The sequence below is a fragment of the Acomys russatus genome, chromosome 5 (assembly GCF_903995435.1).
Source record: "Acomys russatus chromosome 5, mAcoRus1.1, whole genome shotgun sequence".
NCBI lineage: Eukaryota > Metazoa > Chordata > Mammalia > Rodentia > Muridae > Acomys > Acomys russatus.
Genome location: NC_067141.1, coordinates 6035534 through 6056342, shown reverse-complemented (window position 1 = coordinate 6056342; position 20809 = coordinate 6035534). Strand labels below are relative to the sequence as shown.

Genomic DNA, 20809 nt, shown 5'->3' with positions numbered 1-20809 from the left:
ACACTGAGAAGAATGGTTTGAAACGTTTTTCAAGGCTGCAGGACAAAGCAATTATGCAAGCTTCTCATTGGTGCTATTTTTCTCCTCTTGTTCTATGCTTAGCTGACAGTTGAAGTTCTTGTCATTGATGGTTCACAGTTACCAAGGGTTGATTCATCCCACCCCCAGTGGTCCACAGTCCAAAACTATTCTTTACAGATGAGCTGAGGGTAGGGGTTGACTGAGTCCTTTGTCCTAGAGCTCTGAGATTTGATGCTGGCCTTTCACCTCTAGAGATCAAGCTGTAATGACCTCTGTACTGTTAAGTCTCCCTACTCAGTGGATGCCCTCTCTAGATGTTAAACTGTCCAAGACTCTAGGGGTGATGAGGCAGAGTGAGGATGTGCCTTCACAGAGATTAGGCTACGCAGTTTGTGCAGTTGTAAAACTAGTCACTTTTCCTGGGCGAGGCTCCATCTGCAGCTCTGAGAGTCGGGTTTGGAATGCATGTAAAGGAAATGCCTTCGGCAGTCAACTGAAGCGATTTCTTCGAAGTCGCCCCCTTTTGGTAATTGCATCATTGTCTTATAATTCTTTGGTAAGAGTGGCTAGACCTTAACCAGCACGTCTAAGTTGCTGTCCTAGCCCTGGCTGTACATTAGTTCTCTTAAACCTCGTGGTCATGTCAGTATTCAGTTTTAATTGTTCTTGTGTTTGTTAGCATCTTGTGGTCGACGTTAGATGTGGTTCCTTAGAAGCCGTCGTTGACTTTGTCCTTTTTTTTTTCTTTCTTTCTTTTTTGAGACAAGGTCTCTCATTGCCTGGCCAGGCTGAGTTATGCAGCCAACCCCAGAACCGACCTGTAATATATTAACCCCACTTAGTAGTTTCATGAATGGCCAACCGGTTGGCAGCAGAGCCAAGATTCTAGTTCATACTACAGGAAAAACAAAACCCACATTCTTCGTGTCCAGTCTAAAAATAAAGCCCACATTTGTTTTTCCCACGGGACACGCCGTTGGCCGTGAATTGCCCCGTTGCGGGCTCTCCGCCGAGCAGGCGGCTTAAGAGGTGGAAGTCGTTCCGGTAAGTACGAAAGCCGCGCGGGAAACCGCGAAGCTCAGAACTCAGCTTACAAGTGCCTTGGCGCCATAGCAACGGCGCGGGCGGGGAAACGGAAGTACCCCCTTGATGGGCGGGAGAACGCGTGCAAATCACCAACAGAAACTCCATTTTGGCGCTTTCTCCGCCCTGGAGGCGGGCCCCGAGAGCGGCTTCCGGCGTGACCTCGGCTGGCCGGCTTCCGGGCGTGCGGTACGTGTGTAGGTCTCGGGGTGCTGCGGGGACCAAAGCGGCCGTTGGTGGATTGCGAGAGGACGGCGTTTGGGTCGGTGCGGTGTACGCGAGCGGGCTTCGGCGCTGACGGGGATATTGAGGCCCGCAGAGGGCGCGGGTTGGGAGACCTAGCTAACAAGTTGTTCATTTCAATTTAGCTAAAAATTTTGTTGTCCTTTTGAGACTTGGTCTCGTTGTGTAGCCCAGGCTGACCTGGAACTCGTTGCGTAGCTCCGATCTCCATCTCGTAAGAGGTCTGGTGGAGAAAGTGCGCGTGGTCACTGTCACTGTTAGATGACAGCCGCTTGTACCGTGTTCGCCCCAAAACGACCACCCCTGCCTCGTGCCGCTCCCCAAGTGCCCCTCTTTATTTCGTTTGTGGAGCCCGCATTTGGAAGTCCGAGGTTAAAATGTGTTCAGAACCATCTGTCTGTCCGATTTTGGAAAGCCCTAGGGTTCTTGAGCTCCGAATTATGTTGCCCTTGGTACTGATAACCCCAGATAACACCACTACCTCAGCCAAGTCCTCAAACCATGCTTTTATTTATTTATTTATGAGTATGTTTTTCGAGACAAAGATTTTCTGTATAACCTGTTCAGGAATTCACTCTGTAGATTAGGCCAACCTCGAACTCAGAGTTCCGCTTGCCTCTTCCTCCTGAGGGCTAAGACTAGACGTGTGTAACCCCCCTCCCCAGTCCAGCAACCATGGTTTTATTGTTAGTGCCTTAAGAACAGAGACTGCTTTTGTAGTACCACCCACTTCATCACTGTCACCTGGGTGCCTTTGTCGCTTCAGTTCCCTCCTTTGTGAACTATTGTTTCTCATGAGGGTCTGGTGAGTTCCAAACCAGGCAGTGCAGTCAGAGCACCGCCCAGCAAAGGCCACCCATGCTGTGCCCAGGCTTTGCTTACTGTACAAACACTTGTTTTTAAAGTCCTTTGAGGAGGCAGCTAATATCCTCTCTCCACAGTCCCTCTTCGTGTATGGTTACCATCAGAACCGTAAGCATCTTTTCTACTCCCCCGTTCTGATCCCTTTTCCCAACATCTCACCATTGTGACCCTTTTCTGTACCGCACTTCTCTTGTTGCTACTTAAGTTGGCTTTGAGCATTTTTTATTATACAACACAGCTACACAATATGTATGAAGAACAAGAGTAAAACGAACACCTGACGTGTACCACCACCAAATTAAGACATATTATCCCATCCCCCACACCACCATCGAATCCTCTCTCCTCCTCAAGAGTTACCCACTGCTCTGAATTCTGTGTTTCCCTGCTGTTGGTAGGTCTCACTCTGCCTTTGTATGGTCCTGTGATGACCGTCATATACAGTTCTTTCATGTTTGGCATCCTGTGTGAATGTGTGACTTGCAAAGAGCATATGGTACGATTTTATGTGTGTGTGGGTGGCTTTTTGTTTAATTGTTTGTTTTGCTTTTGAGACAGTCTTTCTGTATCCCTGGCTGTCCTAGACCTGGCAATGTAGACTAGGCTGGCCTTGAACTCAGGGAGATCCGCTTGCCTTTGTCTCAGAGTGCAGGAATGAAAGGCGTTCACCACAGTGACCAGGTAGCATGCAGTGTGTTTGGAGTCGCGTGCTCATGTGAGCAGCTTCCCTTGTGAGTGGCCCTCACTGTCCTGGATTCTACTGTGTGATTAGAATCCCATTATATGGCTGTGCCGTGGCTGATAAGTGATGCCTCTGTAGACACATTTCCTGGGGCCAGTGTGGGCATAACGGGGATGTGCAAGCTTGCTAGAATCTGTGTTCCTCCAGAAGTGGATAAAGTCTCAGCCCAGGCATCTGCCACTTTGGCTCATCTGAAGATTCTTCTTTTCCCTCCTGTCCACTTCCTTCCCCTCCCTTCCGCTCCCCTCCCCTCCCTTCCGCTCCCCTCCCCTCCCCTCCCCTCCCTTTTCTTCCTCTTGTTTACTTCTCTCTCTTTAGATTTATTACATGCATGTATATGAGTGTTTGAGTGTGGGTGTGTGCATGATGCCCTCAGAGGCCAGAGGCCTTGGATCCCCTGAGCTGGACTTACAGGTGCCTGTTAGTGGCTTGTTGAGGATGCTGGGGACAGAATCTGGTCCTCAGTAAGAGCAGTGCATGCTCCTAACCCCTGAGCTGTCTCCTCTTTCTCTTTTCTTCTTGAAAGACAGTCTCTCCCTATACCTCACAGTGGCCTGAAACTGACTGTGTCTAGAGTCCAGTCTGAACTCAAATTCGTTCTTCCTAGTGCTGAAGCCTAGTGACTTCTCGGATTACTGGTGTGTGTCACTGTGACAGTGACAGTGTGGCTTTTATTCACTTGTCTGATCACATTTTGATTGATCAGTTTTTTAATGTGTTCTTGTTTATATGGCCTCTTACACTGTTTTTTTGCCCATTTGTCTCTATTTTTTCCTTCTTGATCTGTAGGGTGTGTTCCGAAGAAGACTCTTTTGTGGTTATGTGTATTTTAAACACCTTCCAGCATGTAGGCTCCTCCCCTTCCTTCCTCTCCTTTGGTATTTTTGGTGAGGTTCTTTAATGAAGTCAGCCAGTAGTGCATTCTTTTATGCTTTGTTCTTTGTGGCTTTCGTGTCTTCTAAGGACATCCTTTTCTACTCTTGGATTATATATTCTCCTATGGTGTCATTTTTAAGTTTCCCCTTCCTTAAAACCTAAAATCCCTTTAGGTTTGAGTTTGCATATAGTGTGAGGTAGGGGTTAAATTTAATTTTCCACATAGGGATGGATAATCAGTTGTCTTAGCACCTGGTGTGTGTGTGTGTGTGTGTGTGTGTGTGTGTGTGTGTGTGTGTGTGTTGGGGGGGACGGGGGTATACCACTACATGCTGGTGAAAGTCAGAGGACAGCTTTCAGGATCAGTTCTCTCCTTTTACCATATGGAGCTGAGGACCAAAGTCAGGTGGTCAGTTTTACCCAAGTCATCCTGTGAGCCCACCAGGCACATTTCACAGAAGGTTCGCATTGACTCAAGTCCCTATCTCCAGCATGTCACGTCTCCATGCCTAGGCATTCCATTTTCGGAGTTCTCTTCCTGTTCCGTTGGTCTTATTGTCAGTTTGTGTAGCATTGCCACAGTGAGTTCACCACCCTGCTTTTGGTATCTGGTAGGACAAGTCTTCCTACCTGTTGTTCAGAAATACTTTATCTTTTGCCTGTAGTGAGTTTTAGAATCAGCTTGCCAGTCATAGCTGGACAATTCACAAAGCCTCCTTGAAGTTGGATTGGATTTCTATTGGTCCAATAGCATTGAATTCAATTGCATTTTGAAGTGGCTGCTTTCATCTTTATGCTTGTTGCAGTTCTTTTTATGGGTCATTTTGTAGATAAAGGGCATTTCCTCCAGCCCAGGAGTAGCTCAGTGGGAGAGCACCTGTCTAGCATGGGTGCAGCTGTGGGTTGGACCCCTAGCATCACAACACACACACACACACACACGCGCACACACACGCACGCGCGCGCACACACACATGCGCACACACACATGCGCACACACGCACACGCGCACACACACCACACACACGCGCACACACACACGCACACACGCACGCGCAGTTCCATTCCCTCTTTGCTGGCTTTGTAGTATGAGCACATTTTATCAGCTGTGTTCTGTGTGAACTGACTTGACACTGCTTTTCCCTTTCCTTCTTTCTTGCCTCCTCCCTTCCAAGGGCTGGGATCATGAGGCCCCAGCATCACCAGACCTCACTTGAAGAGATCATTTATAACTGCATTTCTTAAATTCTGAGCAGATGGACTTGTCTTCGTCACCTCTTTGGCATTGGCTTCTAACTTCCTTGTCTCTAGTCAGTACATTCTGTAGTCTGGCTTGCTTGCGCTGCAGCCAGCATGGTGGGCACAGCCCCGCCCTTCAGCTTCTGCAGATCACCTCTCCCTGTGCGCCTGTGTGTTCACCTTGTGAACCAGAGACTGTGAGTCTCCAGCCCTTGGGTGGATTCGTGTGATAAGTTGACCTTGAGGTTTGCAAGGCCTAATTGTACAGACCTAAACATTTTAAGTAATTGTGTCTTCTTGTGTGACCTTTTGCTGCTTTGTAATGATCTTTAATTCTGCTAATAATTTTTTTAACCCTAAAGTATATTTTGACTCATTAATAAAACCAAACTAGCTCTCTGCAGGATGGATTGATTTCTAGCATTTGGAAGTAATGGTGATACATACTTTTAAAATCTAGCCTGACAATTTTTAATCTTTAAATTGGTTTTCCTCCTTCTCGTCTCCTCTCCTTTCTCTCCTCCTCCTCCCAGGGGTTGGACCAGGGCCTGGTGCATTTTAGGTGAGCTCTCTGTTGTCGAGCTGTTTTTCTTCATTGTTATTATTAATCTAATTGTGTGGCCAGAATCCATGTTGTTGGTCACGCAGAGGCAGAAATTGAATCCTTAAGCAATGATTATTCATTGAGCTGGCAATCTGGGAAGACAGAAAATGAAAGTTGGAGCCAGGCATGGTAGTTTATTTAATCTCAGCATGCTCAGCAGACAGAGGCAGGCAGAGACAGGAGGATTTCTATGAGTTTGAGGCTAGTCTACATAATGAGTTTAAGCTGTAGTAGTGAGGCTCTTTCTCAAAAACTAACAAACCAAAATCTGTTTTTCTCTTCTCATCTTCAGAAAGATAAAAAGCAGCAAACAGAGGCTGTCAGTCACTCCACGTGTTGTCTTGGCCTCTGGTCATGTGGGGCGCTTTTCTGGGTATTTGGCCGAGTTTTCCTTTTTATAATCTCTCCTTGTGCTTGGGGAGAGGAGGACCAGAGTGTGATGCTCAGCTCTGTGGCTGTGTGGCCTACACTGTCCAAACAGAGAAGGACTCCACGGACAAGAGAGGATGCAGAAGAAGGGCTGACTTAGGGCTTGGTGAAATGTTTATTCTGGTGAGGTGTTCTGCTAGCAGTCAGCCAGAGAAGCTGGCCATGAAGCAGTGTGCCTTTCCAGCTTGGAGGGCCAGCCCATGAAGCTGTGACAAAAGTGACAAGTATTTTTATGTTTTATTTTGTTTTCTCTTAAGTTCTTGGTAGTCCTATCGCACTTAAATTCCATTTTTTTTTCTACCTTAGTTGCTTTATAGATGAGCTTAATAGCTAAAAATGTTCCCTTACTCTGTTGGCTTAACATCTTGGCAATATGCTTATTGAAACACAGGACCACCTCAGGCAAATGGTAACCCCTTCAGAATGCTGAGCCACGCCACTAACAACAGGCAGGCAAAGGGGCTCGGTTGTAGTACAGTTTATATGCTTGTGGGGAGCAGGCCTGCCTGGTAAGTTGGGCTCTCAGGGCGCCCGACTTCAAACCCATGTGCTTACTGCTTATATGGCCCCGCCTGCCTGTCAGGAGCAGGTGTTTTGATCTGTCTTGTGTTGTGTGTTTATCAGCTCTAATTTTTGTGGTTTGTAGAAATATATGTTTTTATTACATTTATTTTCGTATATACATTTGTCTCTGTGGGTGTGTGGACTGACAATGCCATAGCATGCTTAGAAGTCAGAGGACAAGTTGCAGGAGTTGCTTCTCTACTTCCACCATGTAGCCCCTTGGACTTGAACTCAGGATGTGAGCCTTTGTGGCAAATGTCTTTACCTGCTAGGCCATCTTGCTGGGCCCAAAAAATACAATTCTGTGAGAGTGCAGAGGGCAGTAGAAATGGTCCACAGTCCTCCCATGACAGATGTTTTATTGGCAGCTGGGGAGAGGGAGACTATTCAGTGCCTCTCGGCGGTGCTCTCAGCAGCGGGCACCATACTTGTATAGGGAGAACTTAAATCCTTGACTAGTGACTCCAAGGCTGTTGAGCTGGTAAGTAGCCCAGCCAGGGGACAGGCGCAGACTTAGTCTGCAGTGACTGGCACAGGTTTGCTTTGTTCTGTGGCACTAGGCTGTTCCCTGTGTTAACTCACTGAGTTAGTTACAGGAGTTCTTGGGAGAACATTTCTGTCATTGTTCCCACTTTTCTGGCCAGAAACTGAACAGCATAGAGACTTTAGTTGCTTGGTTTACCACTTCATAAGTAGTTAGTCTATGAGGGCTGGGAGCCAGTCGGTCAGGTTCCAGAATCTCCCATGTTCACACTGCTCAAAACCAATGGAACAGACTGTTCTTTCATTTCCGGAGTCATCAACAGGAGCTGAACTTTGACAGTCACAAGCAGTGATTGCTTCTGAACAATAAGGGGTGCAAACCCTGTGCTGTTGCTCTTGTGTGTGTGGAGGTGACTGTGACACCTTCTCTTTCAGCTCCCTCCAAAATGCAGGGCAGCACGAGAAGAGCAGGGGTCATGACGGACGTCCATCGGCGCTTCCTCCAGCTGCTGATGACTCACGGTGTACTGGAAGAGTGGGAAGTTAGGCGCCTGCAGACCCACTGCTACAAGGTCCACGACCGTAAGTGTTGTTGTGTTCCTGTTCCCAGCAGCCCCTGGTGCAGTACTGACCAGAGGCTATTGATGAGGGGTAACAGCGTAAGAAAAGTCATCTGGTAGTACTGACCTGACCAGTCAAGACTCTGCTCTCATCCTTCTCCACCTCCCTGAAGTGAGTGGCTGTGATGGGCGGAAGCCTGGACTCTGAAGCTGTGCAGTCAGAGTTCCCATCCAGGCTCCAGCGTGTGCTGCAGCTCTGGTGTCCGTGTCCTCAAGGCGGGGAGAGTGACTGTAACTCACAGATCCTGAGAGTTGAGGAGTGACTCAAGCAGAATGCCTGGCATGGGAAGAGTGCTCAGGGGGCTGCTGTTAGAATGAGGGCAGCTTAGCACATGGCAGGGCACAGCTTAGACGCAGTCAGCCTAGGTCCAATGAGTGCCAGCCATGTGCCCTGTGCTACCCTTGTGCACGTTGGAGCATCTCCTCTGCAGGCCGCTGGGAGGGGTGAGATGGTCTGGGGATGACGCTTGGCACACACTGAGGCCTCCTGCCATTGGAGGGACAGTAGAGGTAATGAGGTCAGTAACGAAAGTTCCCTGGAATCCCAGAAAGCCAAATGTGCCGAGTGTCCATATGGGCAGAGTTAGTAAATGAAAAGGAAAGTTGACGCTGCTCTATGACATTACTGTGCGAAGTTCTGGGAAAGTTCAGCATTACTTTCCTTGCGTAGGAAAGTACTAGAGTGGACTGGAAGGCGGCTGTGTGCCCCAGACACAGGTGCTGGCTTTTGCATGGGAGGCTGTAGAAGAGGATGGTCAGTAGGAAACAGACGCTTTATCTTTTTTCTTCTTCTTTGTTTTGGTTTTCGAGACAGGGTTTCTCTGTGTAGCCTTGGCTGTCCTGGACTTGCTTTGTAGACCAGGCTGGCCTTGAATTCACAGCGATCCACCTGCCTCTCTCTGCCTCCCAAGTGCTGGGATTAAAGGCGTGTGCCACCACACCTGGCTTTTTTTTTGGGGGGGGGTTTGAGACAGGATTTCTCCGTGTAGCCCTGTCCTGGTCACTTTGTAGACCAGCTGGCCTCAAACTCAGAGATCACTCTGCCTCCTGAGTGCTAAGATTAAAGGCATGCACCACTACCCCCCAGCTGATTAGTGTGTTCTTGATGGTTTCTTCAAACTCAGGCAGTAAAAGAGTTTGCTTTTGTTCTACATTTTTGTTTCCCCCCCTGTATTTCTAATTTTCAACAGTAGCAGCAGCAGCAGCAGCAGCAGCAGCAGCAGCAGCAGCAGCAGCAAAATGGCCTTTAAAAAAGTGAACCAAGGCAGGAACGAGGAAAGGGGGTCAAGGACTTGCAGGAGTGAGCTGAGGAAAGTGTGCAGTTAGAGCTCTCTAGAGCTGAGGTGGGGCCCTAGAGTGCACGGAGAGAGGGAGGTAGAGCACAGAGACGGGATTCCTTCAAGACAAGCAGTGAGGAAAGAATGAAAAAAGACAGCATGAAGCTTGTTCTCCAAAGCCGTGGGACGTCCTGGGGGTGAACTGCTGTATGGGATCCAGCAGAGGCTGGAGGCCCACTCTGCAGCCCACTGAAGTGTCCTCTGTCTGGAGCTAGCCAGTTCTGGCTGGCCTTGACAGACCAGTTGTTTCCAGATGAAGGAGAGCCCTGCACGCTGCACACAGTGCGGACCTCCAGGGGGATTTGAAGCAGGAAAGAATGATTAATGTCTGCTTGGGAACTGTCCTCTAGGAAGTCTGTGAGCAGCTGTTGTCTGAACAGCAGAGGAAGGGAAACTGCAGGCCCCACAGGACTTCAGGTCCACTCCTCAGCATCCTCCAGAGATGGCCTGGCTCTGAGATCATCTCATATGCCTCTCTGTCTCTGTGTCTCTCTCTGTTCTCTGTCTCTGTCTCTCTCTGTTTCTCTCTGTCTCTGTGTCTCTCTCTGTTCTCTGTCTCGCTCTGTCTCTCTCTCTGTCTCTATGTGTGTCTGTGGGGAGTGCATGGCGGTGGGGAGAAAGGGAAAGAATGAATGCAGGTGCCCATGTGGAAGTCAGAGGACAACCCTGGATGTTGGTCCTCACCTTCCACCTTGTTTAGGACAGGGCCTCCTGCCCAAGGTTCCAGGGGTTCTTCTGACTCTGCCCTATCTCCCCATATTAGCCCCGGGACACAGATGTGATCCTAGTGTTACATGATTCCTGGGGATTTAAACCCAGTTCCCGTGCGTGCACAGCTAACACTTTCCCAGGTGAGGCACATCTCCCTAGCAAAAGGCCATCTCAGCTATGGGCAGTTGTCTCTGTCTCTTCCTGTTGGTTTCTTGTTCTGTGGTGCTGTGCTGGAGCCGCATGACACCTTAGTGCTCAGAATAAAGTGCTCTTGCCTTTATTTGACCTCTAAGTTGTTATGACCTAACATAGGAAATTTAGAAAATTAGGAAAGTAGAATGTGTCTAGGAATTGACTTATAGCAGTACCCTGTTGTCTGCCGGGATATGTTCTGAGACTCCCCAGTGCATTCCTGAAATTAGGGCTGGCACTAAACTGCTTTTTCTTATCCACACATGCCTGCAGTAGAGTCTCATGTATGAAGTAAACACAGCAGGAGACTACCACAGTGACTGAGTAGAAGAGTTACAACAGTGATAAAAGTCAAATGAATATGTGCTCTTGTCCTCATGCCACCGGACTGTACTGGCTTGACTGTAGATGACACCTAGCAAGCACCAGAAACTGGCTCCTTGGCTAGGGGAGGACTCTGCAACTGTGCACACCCTCTTCTTTCTTTTCTTTTCTTTTCTTTTCTTTTCTTTTCTTTTCTTTCTTTCTTTCTTTTTCTTCTTCCTTCCTTTCTTAGTTTCCCCCTTCCTCCTTTTCTCCCTCCTTTTCTTCCTCCCTCCCTGCTTTCTTCCTTTCTTTTGGTTGTTTGAGACTGGTTCTCACTATGTAGTCTTGGGACTCACTCTGTATACCAGGCTGGCCTTGAACTCACAGACATCCGACTACTTCTGACGCCAGAGCACTGGCATTAAAGGTATGTCCCATCCCATCACGCCTGGCCGTGTACACTATTTTTTGTGCCTGCATATACTGAGGTAAGCCGAGTATAGCCAGGCTGCCGGTCTCTGTCTGCTATTAAAGCAAGAAAAGGGCCACTTCTGAAGAATCCTTGTTACTAGAGTGATTTTTAAATAACTGATGATAGAGACAAATGATGTAAAATAAAAATGCTTGTAAGACCTAGTACTGTTTCTCTTATATTTTGTAGCAGTGCCAGGAAAGTCCCTTGTTCAATGGGAAAACATGTGAGAGAAGCGTGGTACAAAGCAGCAACTGCCCTGCAGTCCAGGCACATCAGCGGCACCGCCCGCCCTGGCCTCCCTTACTGCCCTTGGGGGATGCTTATTCCCCATTCTCCTTGCCAGGCAAGAGTGAACTGTTGGCCTGAAGTGTTGCAGAGCTTTCTGGCTCTTCAGAAAGAATCTGAAGACTTGTCTGAGTGGTTAGAGGATTTTGGATTCCATCCAGGGCTTATATTCAAGTGCGTGCACATTGTTCCAGCAACATTGCCTGAGACTGTCAGCTCAGTGCTGTGTAGGGACTGGTCACCTTGAGTTTCATGAGTCACATGAGTCTGTAGAAGCCCCTTGCTGCTACAGGCACAGGAAGTTTAGAAAACAGAGCTTAGGACCTAAGTGGAGGATTTCCACATTGGGTCTCGGTAGAGTAATGGGGACATTGCCTTCTCCAAACAGTCCAGAGACGACAGAATGTCAGCTTAGCCCAGGCTCCGGAGAGACTGACTGTGGGGTTCTGGCCCCACGCCAGACACATGTTGTCTGTCCATTTTCCAGAGAGTGGCTGGTGTTGAGCAGCTCACTTATGTTTGACATTGTCTTCATGAAAGTAGCATCCGATTCCACAACTTAAAGGCAGGCTCCCCACACACTGTGCCGATTTTAGGTGCTAGTTGCAAGTCCGAGGTCACCTGCACTTCTGACTATATATCAAGGGCTTTTGTGATCCCATCACCCTGTTAGTTAATTTGCTAGACTGACTCCACCCTCAAGAACGTACTTTATGTACATTTGCTGGTTGATTAAGAAGTGAGGTCTCTGGCCTCTTGACATTGTGGCATGATGACATCATCACCTGTGGCTGTTCTGACATGCAGGTGGCATGTTGGCTGCAGGCTGGACATGCCTGCCATCAATTGTAAAACTCAGACGTAGGCAGTTAGAGGCAGTGTGGGGGGTGGGCTGTGAGAGGTGAGATGGTGTGGTGCAGTGTACCACCCTCCCAGAACCTGCAGTTCCTGGGGTCCCCGTACTGTTGAGGGCTCTTAGGGCCTCATTGCATAGGCCTGATTGGTCAGAGGCTCTATGAGTGACTCAGTCTTTAGTCCTTCCTCTCCCTAGAGTTTGGGGGATTCTGATGCTGACACCGTCCTTCTGGTGACCAGCCCTTACTTTGAAACTACCTACAAGTTCCTCATTATAACAGAAGGCGACCCTATCACCTTTGTCGCCCTGGAAATTCCAGGGCTTTTACGACTTCTGTGCTAGGAATCGGGGGTGGGGGTGAGGCTGGGTGTTGTTTATGTATGATGGGCAGTGATGGGATGGTCCTGGAGTTGCCCCAGCACTCTTCCTGCTGCCTGACTATCCAGATGTAGAACTCTGAGCTCATTCTCTGGCACCATGGCTGCCTGCACACTCCATGCTTCTCACCATCATGATAATGGACCAAACCTCTGAAACTGTAAGCTAGCCCCAAATGAAATGTTTTCCTTTATAAGAGCTGCCGTGGTCATGGTGTCTGTTCACAGCAATAAAAACCCTAAGACAAATGCTAAACTAACCCAACAGCCTCAAATCAGCCCACTTGATCATCTTTTCTTATACATTGTTAGATTAGGCTCTGCAATATTAGCTTAGAATGTTCATGATAAATCACAGGTCTGTGATTTCTTTCTTTGCAATGCCTTTGACATGACAATAATGCAGGCCTCATAAAATAGGGGAGCAGGTAGGTCCTTTTTGTCACAGTTAATTCAGAGTCAGGGCAGAATTAGTATTACAGACATTTTGGACCTTTCTCAGACTTTAGAATACCTAACTTTACCCCTCTTTTTAAAGCATCTCTTTTAAATTATGATTGGATCTTTCAATGACAGCTTGTCCTGTAGGATAATGCAGTATACCTGTAACATGTTTTATATTATAATATATAAAAATAGTTTCATTTTATTAGAGACATATGATGGAGCAGTTTCAGTCTTACTTTGTATAGTTATATCCATAATTTCTAATAAATGCATAATAACAGAATCAGTCTTTTTTAGAACGTAAGGCTGTTGCCCATTGACATCCTGAATATGTGTTTGTAGTATGGTACACATATTTCAGTTTACCAACCTCTGTAAATGGAAACACATCCATTTGCCAAATTTCATTTCTTTGACTACCTTTACGGTTACTTCCTGCAGGTGATGGAGTTTGGTTTTATCAAGAACAAGTAGGGCATTTTCTTACCATTTCCTTGGCTTGTTGCCAAGTAATAGAAAATTTCTTCCTTAAATCTTTGCTATTAACATGGTGGTTTTTAAAATTTGTTTGTGTGTTTGTTTTGTTTTGTTAACTCTGAAGCCTCTAACACACTGACTATCCGCAGTTGATCAATTTCATCATTACCTTGTTCTAGAGGGCATGGTAGACCTGAATGAGTTCTTATATGTATTATATATAATGGATGATTTCTATTTCTTATCACTTGTTGTAATTGAATAAATAGTGAAGTCAAGTCAGAATCATGAAGTTTCTCTTTGCAAATCAACTCTTACAGCATATTGAGTCAGCTATTATATTAAGAGATTCTTGAAAAACCTGATAACACCATGAGAATTGCATCTAATCCTGATTTTTTTAACTGATTCATAAGGACTCTCAACTACCTTACTTATATTTTCTGACTTATAACCTGCCATTTTTGGTTTATTGGCATCAGTGTAAAATGTAGGAGCTCCAGAAATTGGAATACTTTTTACTATGTGAGGAAAAATTCAGTAAGTTCTTTTTAGGAATTGAAGTTGCTTGCCTTTTGGGTATCTGTTGTTAATTCCCCCTCCCCCAACAAATGACTGCAAGCTCTCTGCCAGTGATTGTTGTTTGTCCATAACGAGGCAATCTCAGCATTAGTAAAAGGTACCACAATCTCAGTTGGATCTATTCCAGCTAATCGGTGAAATGTCATGTTTCCTTTTATGATCAAATCAGAAATCTTTTCTACATGTTTTAAATTTTTATTTGTGTGGTGAAAATATTCATTGTAAGATATAGTCTTCCCTCCCAGCAATTTTTGAAAATCATTAAGAGTCTTCAACTGGTTTCTCCTGCTTTGTACTTCTTGTGGTCTAATTTTCTGTAGACCTATATTGTATCCTAGATAATTAATAGAATCTCCTCTTTGTATTTTTTCAGGAGCAATCTGTAATCCCTAACAAGGTAAATTTCTACTTATTTCATCAAAAGTTTTCTAATGTAGTCATATCGGAATTGGCTAATAATAAGATACCATCCATATAATAGTAAATTATGGAGTGAGGAAATTTCTTACTAATTACCTCCAGTGGCTGTTGCACAAAATATTGGCACAAAGTAAAAAGCAATCCTTTAAATCAATCACTATAATAGGCCGTTCCTTAGGTAACAAGGAAGGCAATGGGATTCTGGACTGTAAAGATCCTGTTGGCCGAATAACTTTATTCATTGTTCTGAGATCTATTAACATCCTCCATTTGCCAGATTTCTTTTTGATGACAAATACAGGAGAATTCCAAGGTCTGTTGGATTCCTCTATCTGTTAAGCCTCCACCTGTTCTTGGACTAGCTGTTCTAGTGCCTGTAATTTTTCTTTAATTATAGACCATTTTTGAACCCAATTAAGTTTGTCAGTCAACAGGTTTAGTGGTAAGGCTGGAGGTGTTTTATCAGCAGTGGTTCCCCAAAGTTAAGTTGAAGAATTGGCCCATGCTGTATCTTGTTTATGGACAGCCTGAATAGCCTGTCGCTGTCTTTGATAACCTTTTAAAATAATTTTAATTTAAAAAAAAAATTAGTATCACCTGTTTTCTGGCTTGTCTCTGAAATTGGAGGGATGTTAATCTGGGTTTTCCATTGTTGTAACAGATCTCTTCCCCATATCAGCTACGTATGGCCTTAGTTTTCCTATTTGACCTTCTGTCCCTGTACAGTTAAGCCAGCTGACACTTTGTTTTACTTAGACAATGTCCAGATTCCTAGCAGCTGTGTAGATACTCTGAAGTGGCCAGGGATCTTAGGATTGTTGTGTCCAGTAACTCCCTCAGTCTCAATGGCATCCAGCTGCAATTTTAATTTTGCTCTCTTATCATTTATAGTAGTTAGCCAAAAAAAATATTTGTGTATTTTGGTATCTTCAGCACCTCTTATTTTATTGCTAGGAGCATCTTTATTTCCATTAAATGGTTTTTCTAAGTTGTCAGTAGCCCTGTTTGTCCTATCAGACTCTGAATTTTCTGCTTGTCATTTAGAATAATCCCTTTTTGGTGGGCAAGAAATGAATGGCTCATGTTGTTTTTGTTGGGTCTTGAGTGAAGCCCTTTAGGCAGTTTTCTGAAATTAAGGGGTTGCCTTCAGTATCCTTGGATGACCTACATTCACGAGCCACATGACCATTCCTTCCACATCTTCTACATTTTATAGAAAACCTTTTCCTGAATTATTACCATTATAGAAGAATTTAGGAACGGTTTGCTCACCATCCTTTAAGGAATGATTTGAATGTTCACAGCCACAGCAGTGAGCATTTGTGTTTTGACGTCTCCTGTAGTTGTTTGTCCAACTATAACTGAATCATGAGCATTTATTTCCATGTCTGCAGTAGTTTTAATTCATTCATGAAGAGGTGCAGATCTTGCCCTCAAGGGTCTAGTAGCCTTTTTGCATTCAGCATTAGCATTTTCAAAAGCTAGAGATACAAGTAGAATTTCTCTAGCATTTGGATTTGGTATTGTTCTATTTAGAGCTTTAGTTAATCTCTGTAAAAAGTCAGTAAAAGACTCATTTGAACCTCAGGTTACTTCTTGTGACTGACTCTCTTAGGCCTGTTGTTCAGCCTTGTCGCAAGCACGCACAGCCGTTGCTGGCATTGTTCTAGGGCCACGTCGTCAAGGCTAGTCTGTGCTCTTAACTCAGGGTATGGGGCTTCACCTAGTCACTGGTCCTTGACAACATCAATGCCTCTAGTTCTATTGTGGTGCTCCATATGTGAGTCCTCATGCCAGCCATCGTAATTGGGGACCAGCTCTAGAATGGCTGCCATCAAATCTTCAAATCTTTTGGAGTTAGGCGACTCTGTGTGGCCCAGTTGCTAAGTATCTGTTTAACATATGGTGAGTGTAAGCCATAGCTGGTTATTGCCTCCTTAAACCTTTTTAAAATTTGTGTGTCTATAGGTTGGCAATTACATACCTGGTAACCTTGTGGATTTTCTTCATCTTCTGGTACTTTCCTTATCAAAGCTGGGAAAATCATTTTAGTTAGGTTTTTTTGTTTTTGTTTTTAACTATCCTCCCAGTGTTTACAACCACACCTGTCTTCCTCTGTATCTCCTGGTAAAAAGACCTTTCTCTCTTGCCTTCCCAGAGTTTGTTTTCTCCCTACTAGGAAGTTGTACTTCCTGTCTTTCTGCCCAGCTTGTTGGCCAATCAGCTCTTATTGACAATTGCTACGTCTACACAAGACATTCCTCCACACCTTCTCTCCAGGTTCTTCCTCTAGGGGCTGCTAGTGCCATTGACACTTTATAAATTGATTTTGCTGTTAAGTTTTATGTTGATATTTAGTCACGTTTAAAAATTAGTCTGAAGGTAAAGAAAGTATTTAAAATGTTAGACATAAAAAATTAAAGTTGGTCTTGTTGATGCACAATTTTACTCCTAGCACTCGGGATGCAGAGGCAAACAGATCTCTGAGTCAACAGTGTGAGTTCCAGGACAGCCAGAGCCAAACAGAGAAACTCTTATCTTGAACAAACAAATTGGTGGCTAGAGAGATAGCCTTTTTTTTTCTTCTTGTTTTTTCCAGATAGGGTCTTTTTATGTAGCCCAGGCTGTCCTGGAACTTACTGTGTAAACCAGGATAACCTTAAACAGAGATTTACCTGCCTCTGCCTCCCAAATGCTGGGATTAAAGGCGTGCGCCACCACTCCTAGCATATGGGGTGGCTACTCTTGCAAAGGATCCGGGAGCTCAGTTCCCAGCACCCACGTTGTGGCTATACATTACACATCAGTAACTTCGGTTCCAGGGCTTCCAGTGCCCTGGTCTTTTCTGACCTCTGGTTTATGTGGTGCACAGACTACATGCAGGTAAAACACCCACAGACACTAAATAAATAAATAAGTAAAAATATTAAGATCTGAAAACTTTCCATTAAGCCTAACAAACAACAAATACCTGAAATGTGCTGTGTAAACAGCTTGGTGAGCTCTGAACACAAGAGTCTTCCAGCGTTTGCAAACCTTTCCCTGCCTCACCCAGGTTTGACTGTAGCAAGCTGCTGACACACCTGCATCTCTTTCCTTGTTTTTGGAGTGAGTCACAGTGTTCCTGACATTCAGCTGTGTTCAATTCTGTCATATTGTGTAAGCACCTCTTAGAGAAGACTTAGTAGTAATTAGAAGTTGGCTCCAAATAAAATGTTTCTGTATTTTTAATGAATTCATTGTACACCTGTTTTCCTTGGCTATGATGGACAGTTACTGAGCTCATCTGAGTATGGGCGTGCTTTGCTTGGAAGGAGTTCTGAGATGGGGAGAGCTCTGTGGGTGAGTCATGGTCACTGTCATTGGAGCTCATCAGAAGAAACTGTGGAGGGAGAGGGGGTCTGCTTAAGAGTAAAGAGATCACCCTGTAGGTGAGACAGCATCTGGCTCCACTGAGGCAACATGTGGGAGCCAGTTCACTACCTGAGTGCAAGCTGCAGGGGTTCAAACGAAGGTCAGCTAGTAGTCTGTGCAGAGTGGGAAGCTGGAGTCATTGTGACAGTGCATGCCTGTACCCACATCAGACCTGCAGAGCAGCTCACTGTGAACCTGTGGGGTACATGTACTGCTCCAAAGAGGAAGGGGGGGCGTGAGAGAAGAAGTGCGGAGGCCTTAGATGTGTCACCGTGGGCTGCTGGCCTGGGAAAGCTGGAAGCAGGCAGATGGATCCACAGAGATGCAGCAGGGAAGTTTTCAGTTGTTGACCGCGTCTTGACCACTCTGAGCCTGCTGGCTCTGGATTGGTGGTTTGTTTCCTAGGCTGGTTATAAGAGCCACGACTTGACTTATGTCAAGGTAACTTGGAGCTTGAGAAGCTGGCTAGGTCTGTGGTGGTTGCCTGGGCTGCTAGCTCACAGGTAAGCCTTTGTACATGGTTGGCCACTGCCTGTCTGCCCAGCTTTTGGGGAAGAGTGTTCACCTTATTGCCTCAGTCAGAAACTATAGCTCTTTATCACATGGCCAGGAAACAGGGTGGTGCCTTTTAAGTCTCCTCACAGGAGGGTTCTGGCCCACACTGGAGTTTGAAAACTGGTAGAGCCCTGTGGTGTGTAGTACGCTATACCAGTCTAAGTCAGCTAGTTAGCATGCCAAAAGGAAAAGACCAGCTTCTTGTATATTTTTTGCTTTTAATAAAATCCTGGCCGAGTGCGCAGTTGCTGTAGCCTGCCCTTTAGGTGGGGTGCTGGCAGCTGGCAGCGTCACCCAGCATTGCTCTCATGAACCTGAAAAGACACTTCCACATCAGAGATACAGTATGATAGCGTGCTGTGCTTTCAGCTGGGCTCTCCTGCTGCTCCTGGAAGCAGGTGGGAGACCTGTGGCCCAGAGCTGTCACAATTGCTGCTCTGTAAAGGGTAGATGGACACCTGCTCTCAGCAAAACTAGTTGCAGTGGAATCTGTACTAACAAGGTCAACAGTAAAATTCTGCTGAAGTACTCTGTGTATGTGACAATTCATGTTAACATTCAGAACTCAAGCATGAAGAAAAATGGCAGTGTGGAGCAGTGTGCACAGTAGGCCTCTGGCCAGAGGGATGCCCTTGCACGGATATATGGTGCACGCGGGTGGCAGTGCTCATAGGCATTCAGCACTAGGTGCTATGCGGTGAGAGTGCCATCCTGTCTTGTTTCAGTGCAGCTGAGCAGGCTTGCTCACTACAATGTCTGCGTTTGTTAACCAGTGGTCTCAGCATGCTTGGAAATGCGCCTCTGAACAAGGCATCTAAATCCCGTGCAGAAACTGACACGAGGACCATAAGTCTATTGAGGCTAGCCAAAGAGAGACCCAAACCAAAATGCCCGCATCTGTTTGTTACTCTGCTGCTTAGTTTTATTCATGTTGATAAAAACTGGAGTCATTTGGGAAGAAGGAACATCACTTGCGAAAATGATGTAAGTCATGGGAACATGCCAGTAAACGGCACTCCTCCGTGGCCTCCCTACAGTGCCTGCTCTGACTTCCCTCAGTGATGGACTGTGATGTGGAAGTGTGAGCCGAAATAAACCCTCCCTCCTCCACCGAGGTCGCTTTGGTCATGGTCTTTTATCACAGCAATAGAAACCCCAAGTAAGACAGTAAGCCCATCTCCTTATCCCAGTCTAGAGTCAATGTACCAAGTGCCAGGCTGACTACTTTTCTCTTTCTTGACTTGATTCCTGAAGATAGAGGAGTCACTAGTCCATTGTAAGCCCAGGGATTTAAAAAACAAAACCTTGTTGCACAGGAGGAGGTGGAAGCCAGTGCAGGAGGCCCATCATTGATGCGCAACCAAAAAGATGGTCCCTGTGTGGTTTTGACTCACTCTGAGGCATCAGTCACTGCATGTTCACCCTGGGTAGTGGTTCCTGAGGGTCTGCTGAGGAAAATGAGCAGTGCTGTGGTGAGCTGCTGTGCTGGGGCTGAGAGCTTCAAATGTGTTCTATGCTTCATGAAGGATGCTTCTCCTCTCACGCTGCCCCTCCCAGCACGGCACACAGCTGCGCTCTGATGGCTCTCATTTTGGAACCCGCATGTCCAAAGGTCAAGATGGTCTTTTCTGTAGTACTGATGAGTGATATACTCTGAAGGGGGAACCCTCCAGGGCTCCCATGCGCCACTGTGTCCTTGTCAGCTTTTCCTTTATTCTCAGTGGGTCTCAGTGGGTCTCAACCTCTTTGGGGGATCAAATGACCCTTTCACAGGGATTGAATATCAGATATTTACATTATAAGTAACAGCAAAATTACAGTTATGAAGTAGCAACAAAATAATTTTAAGGTTGGGGGTCAGCACCACATGAGGAACTGTATTAAAGGTCAGAGTGTGAGGAAGCTTGACAACCGCTGTGTTGAAGGGTTACAGCGTTAGGAAGCTTCTCCAGCTGGAGTCTGGGCTTGGAGACCGCTCTGCCCTGCACCTGGATCTGCGGCGAGGCCTGGCTTGCTGGTAACTCAGCCTTCTTGCTGTCACAGAGCAAGTTGGCTCACAATGGCTTGGGCCCTGGGGGCTGATTTTCACTCTTATTTTCTTTGCCTAAGAATAGCATTTTCTATCTATGGTGCCTCATTTAGAACAAAAGAACATGTTGGCCAGAGGTTAGGCAGCAGACTTCCTGACCGCCTGCTACATGAACTGTAAGCCTCACAGCCTGTAGAAGCAGGCTCTGATTTAGCAGGAAGTTCTTCAGTAAAGGCAGACTAGATTTAATTATTAAAAAGGGAGAAGATACATCCAAGCTAGAGAAAAGTGGTCTCTGTGGTCAGAACTCTCGAGTCAGGGAGGCCTGTTTTATTTAGTGTGACACCACCCTGTACAGTGGGGCCCTGCCTGTTCCATTAGATATGGCTGTGCCGGGGCCCCAGGTTCTAATTGCTTCAGTCAGGCATGTCCTTATGGAGGAGCAGCAGAGCCACCCCTCCCCAGTCATTATGGCTCTTTGCCTTTCTGCAGCCCATCCTAGGGTGGGACCACACAAGACAATGGCTTGCACGCCCATATCAGCCACTTGGCTTCCAGCATGTCATCTGTCTTCAGCA

General features: G+C 46.1%; 1 protein-coding gene across 1 annotated transcript in view; it reads left to right on the top strand.

The window, feature by feature from the left end:
• The first annotated feature begins 1239 nt into the window (after window positions 1-1239).
• The window catches only part of Nsmce1 (NSE1 homolog, SMC5-SMC6 complex component), a 38233-nt gene continuing 18663 nt past the window's right edge, over window positions 1240-20809 (top strand). Inside the window, exons 1-2 of the mRNA XM_051145197.1 lie at window positions 1240-1293; window positions 7584-7730. Coding sequence (XP_051001154.1) covers window positions 7595-7730 — 136 coding nt within the window. The 5' untranslated portion in view covers window positions 1240-1293; window positions 7584-7594. The remainder of the gene's footprint in view (window positions 1294-7583; window positions 7731-20809) is intronic.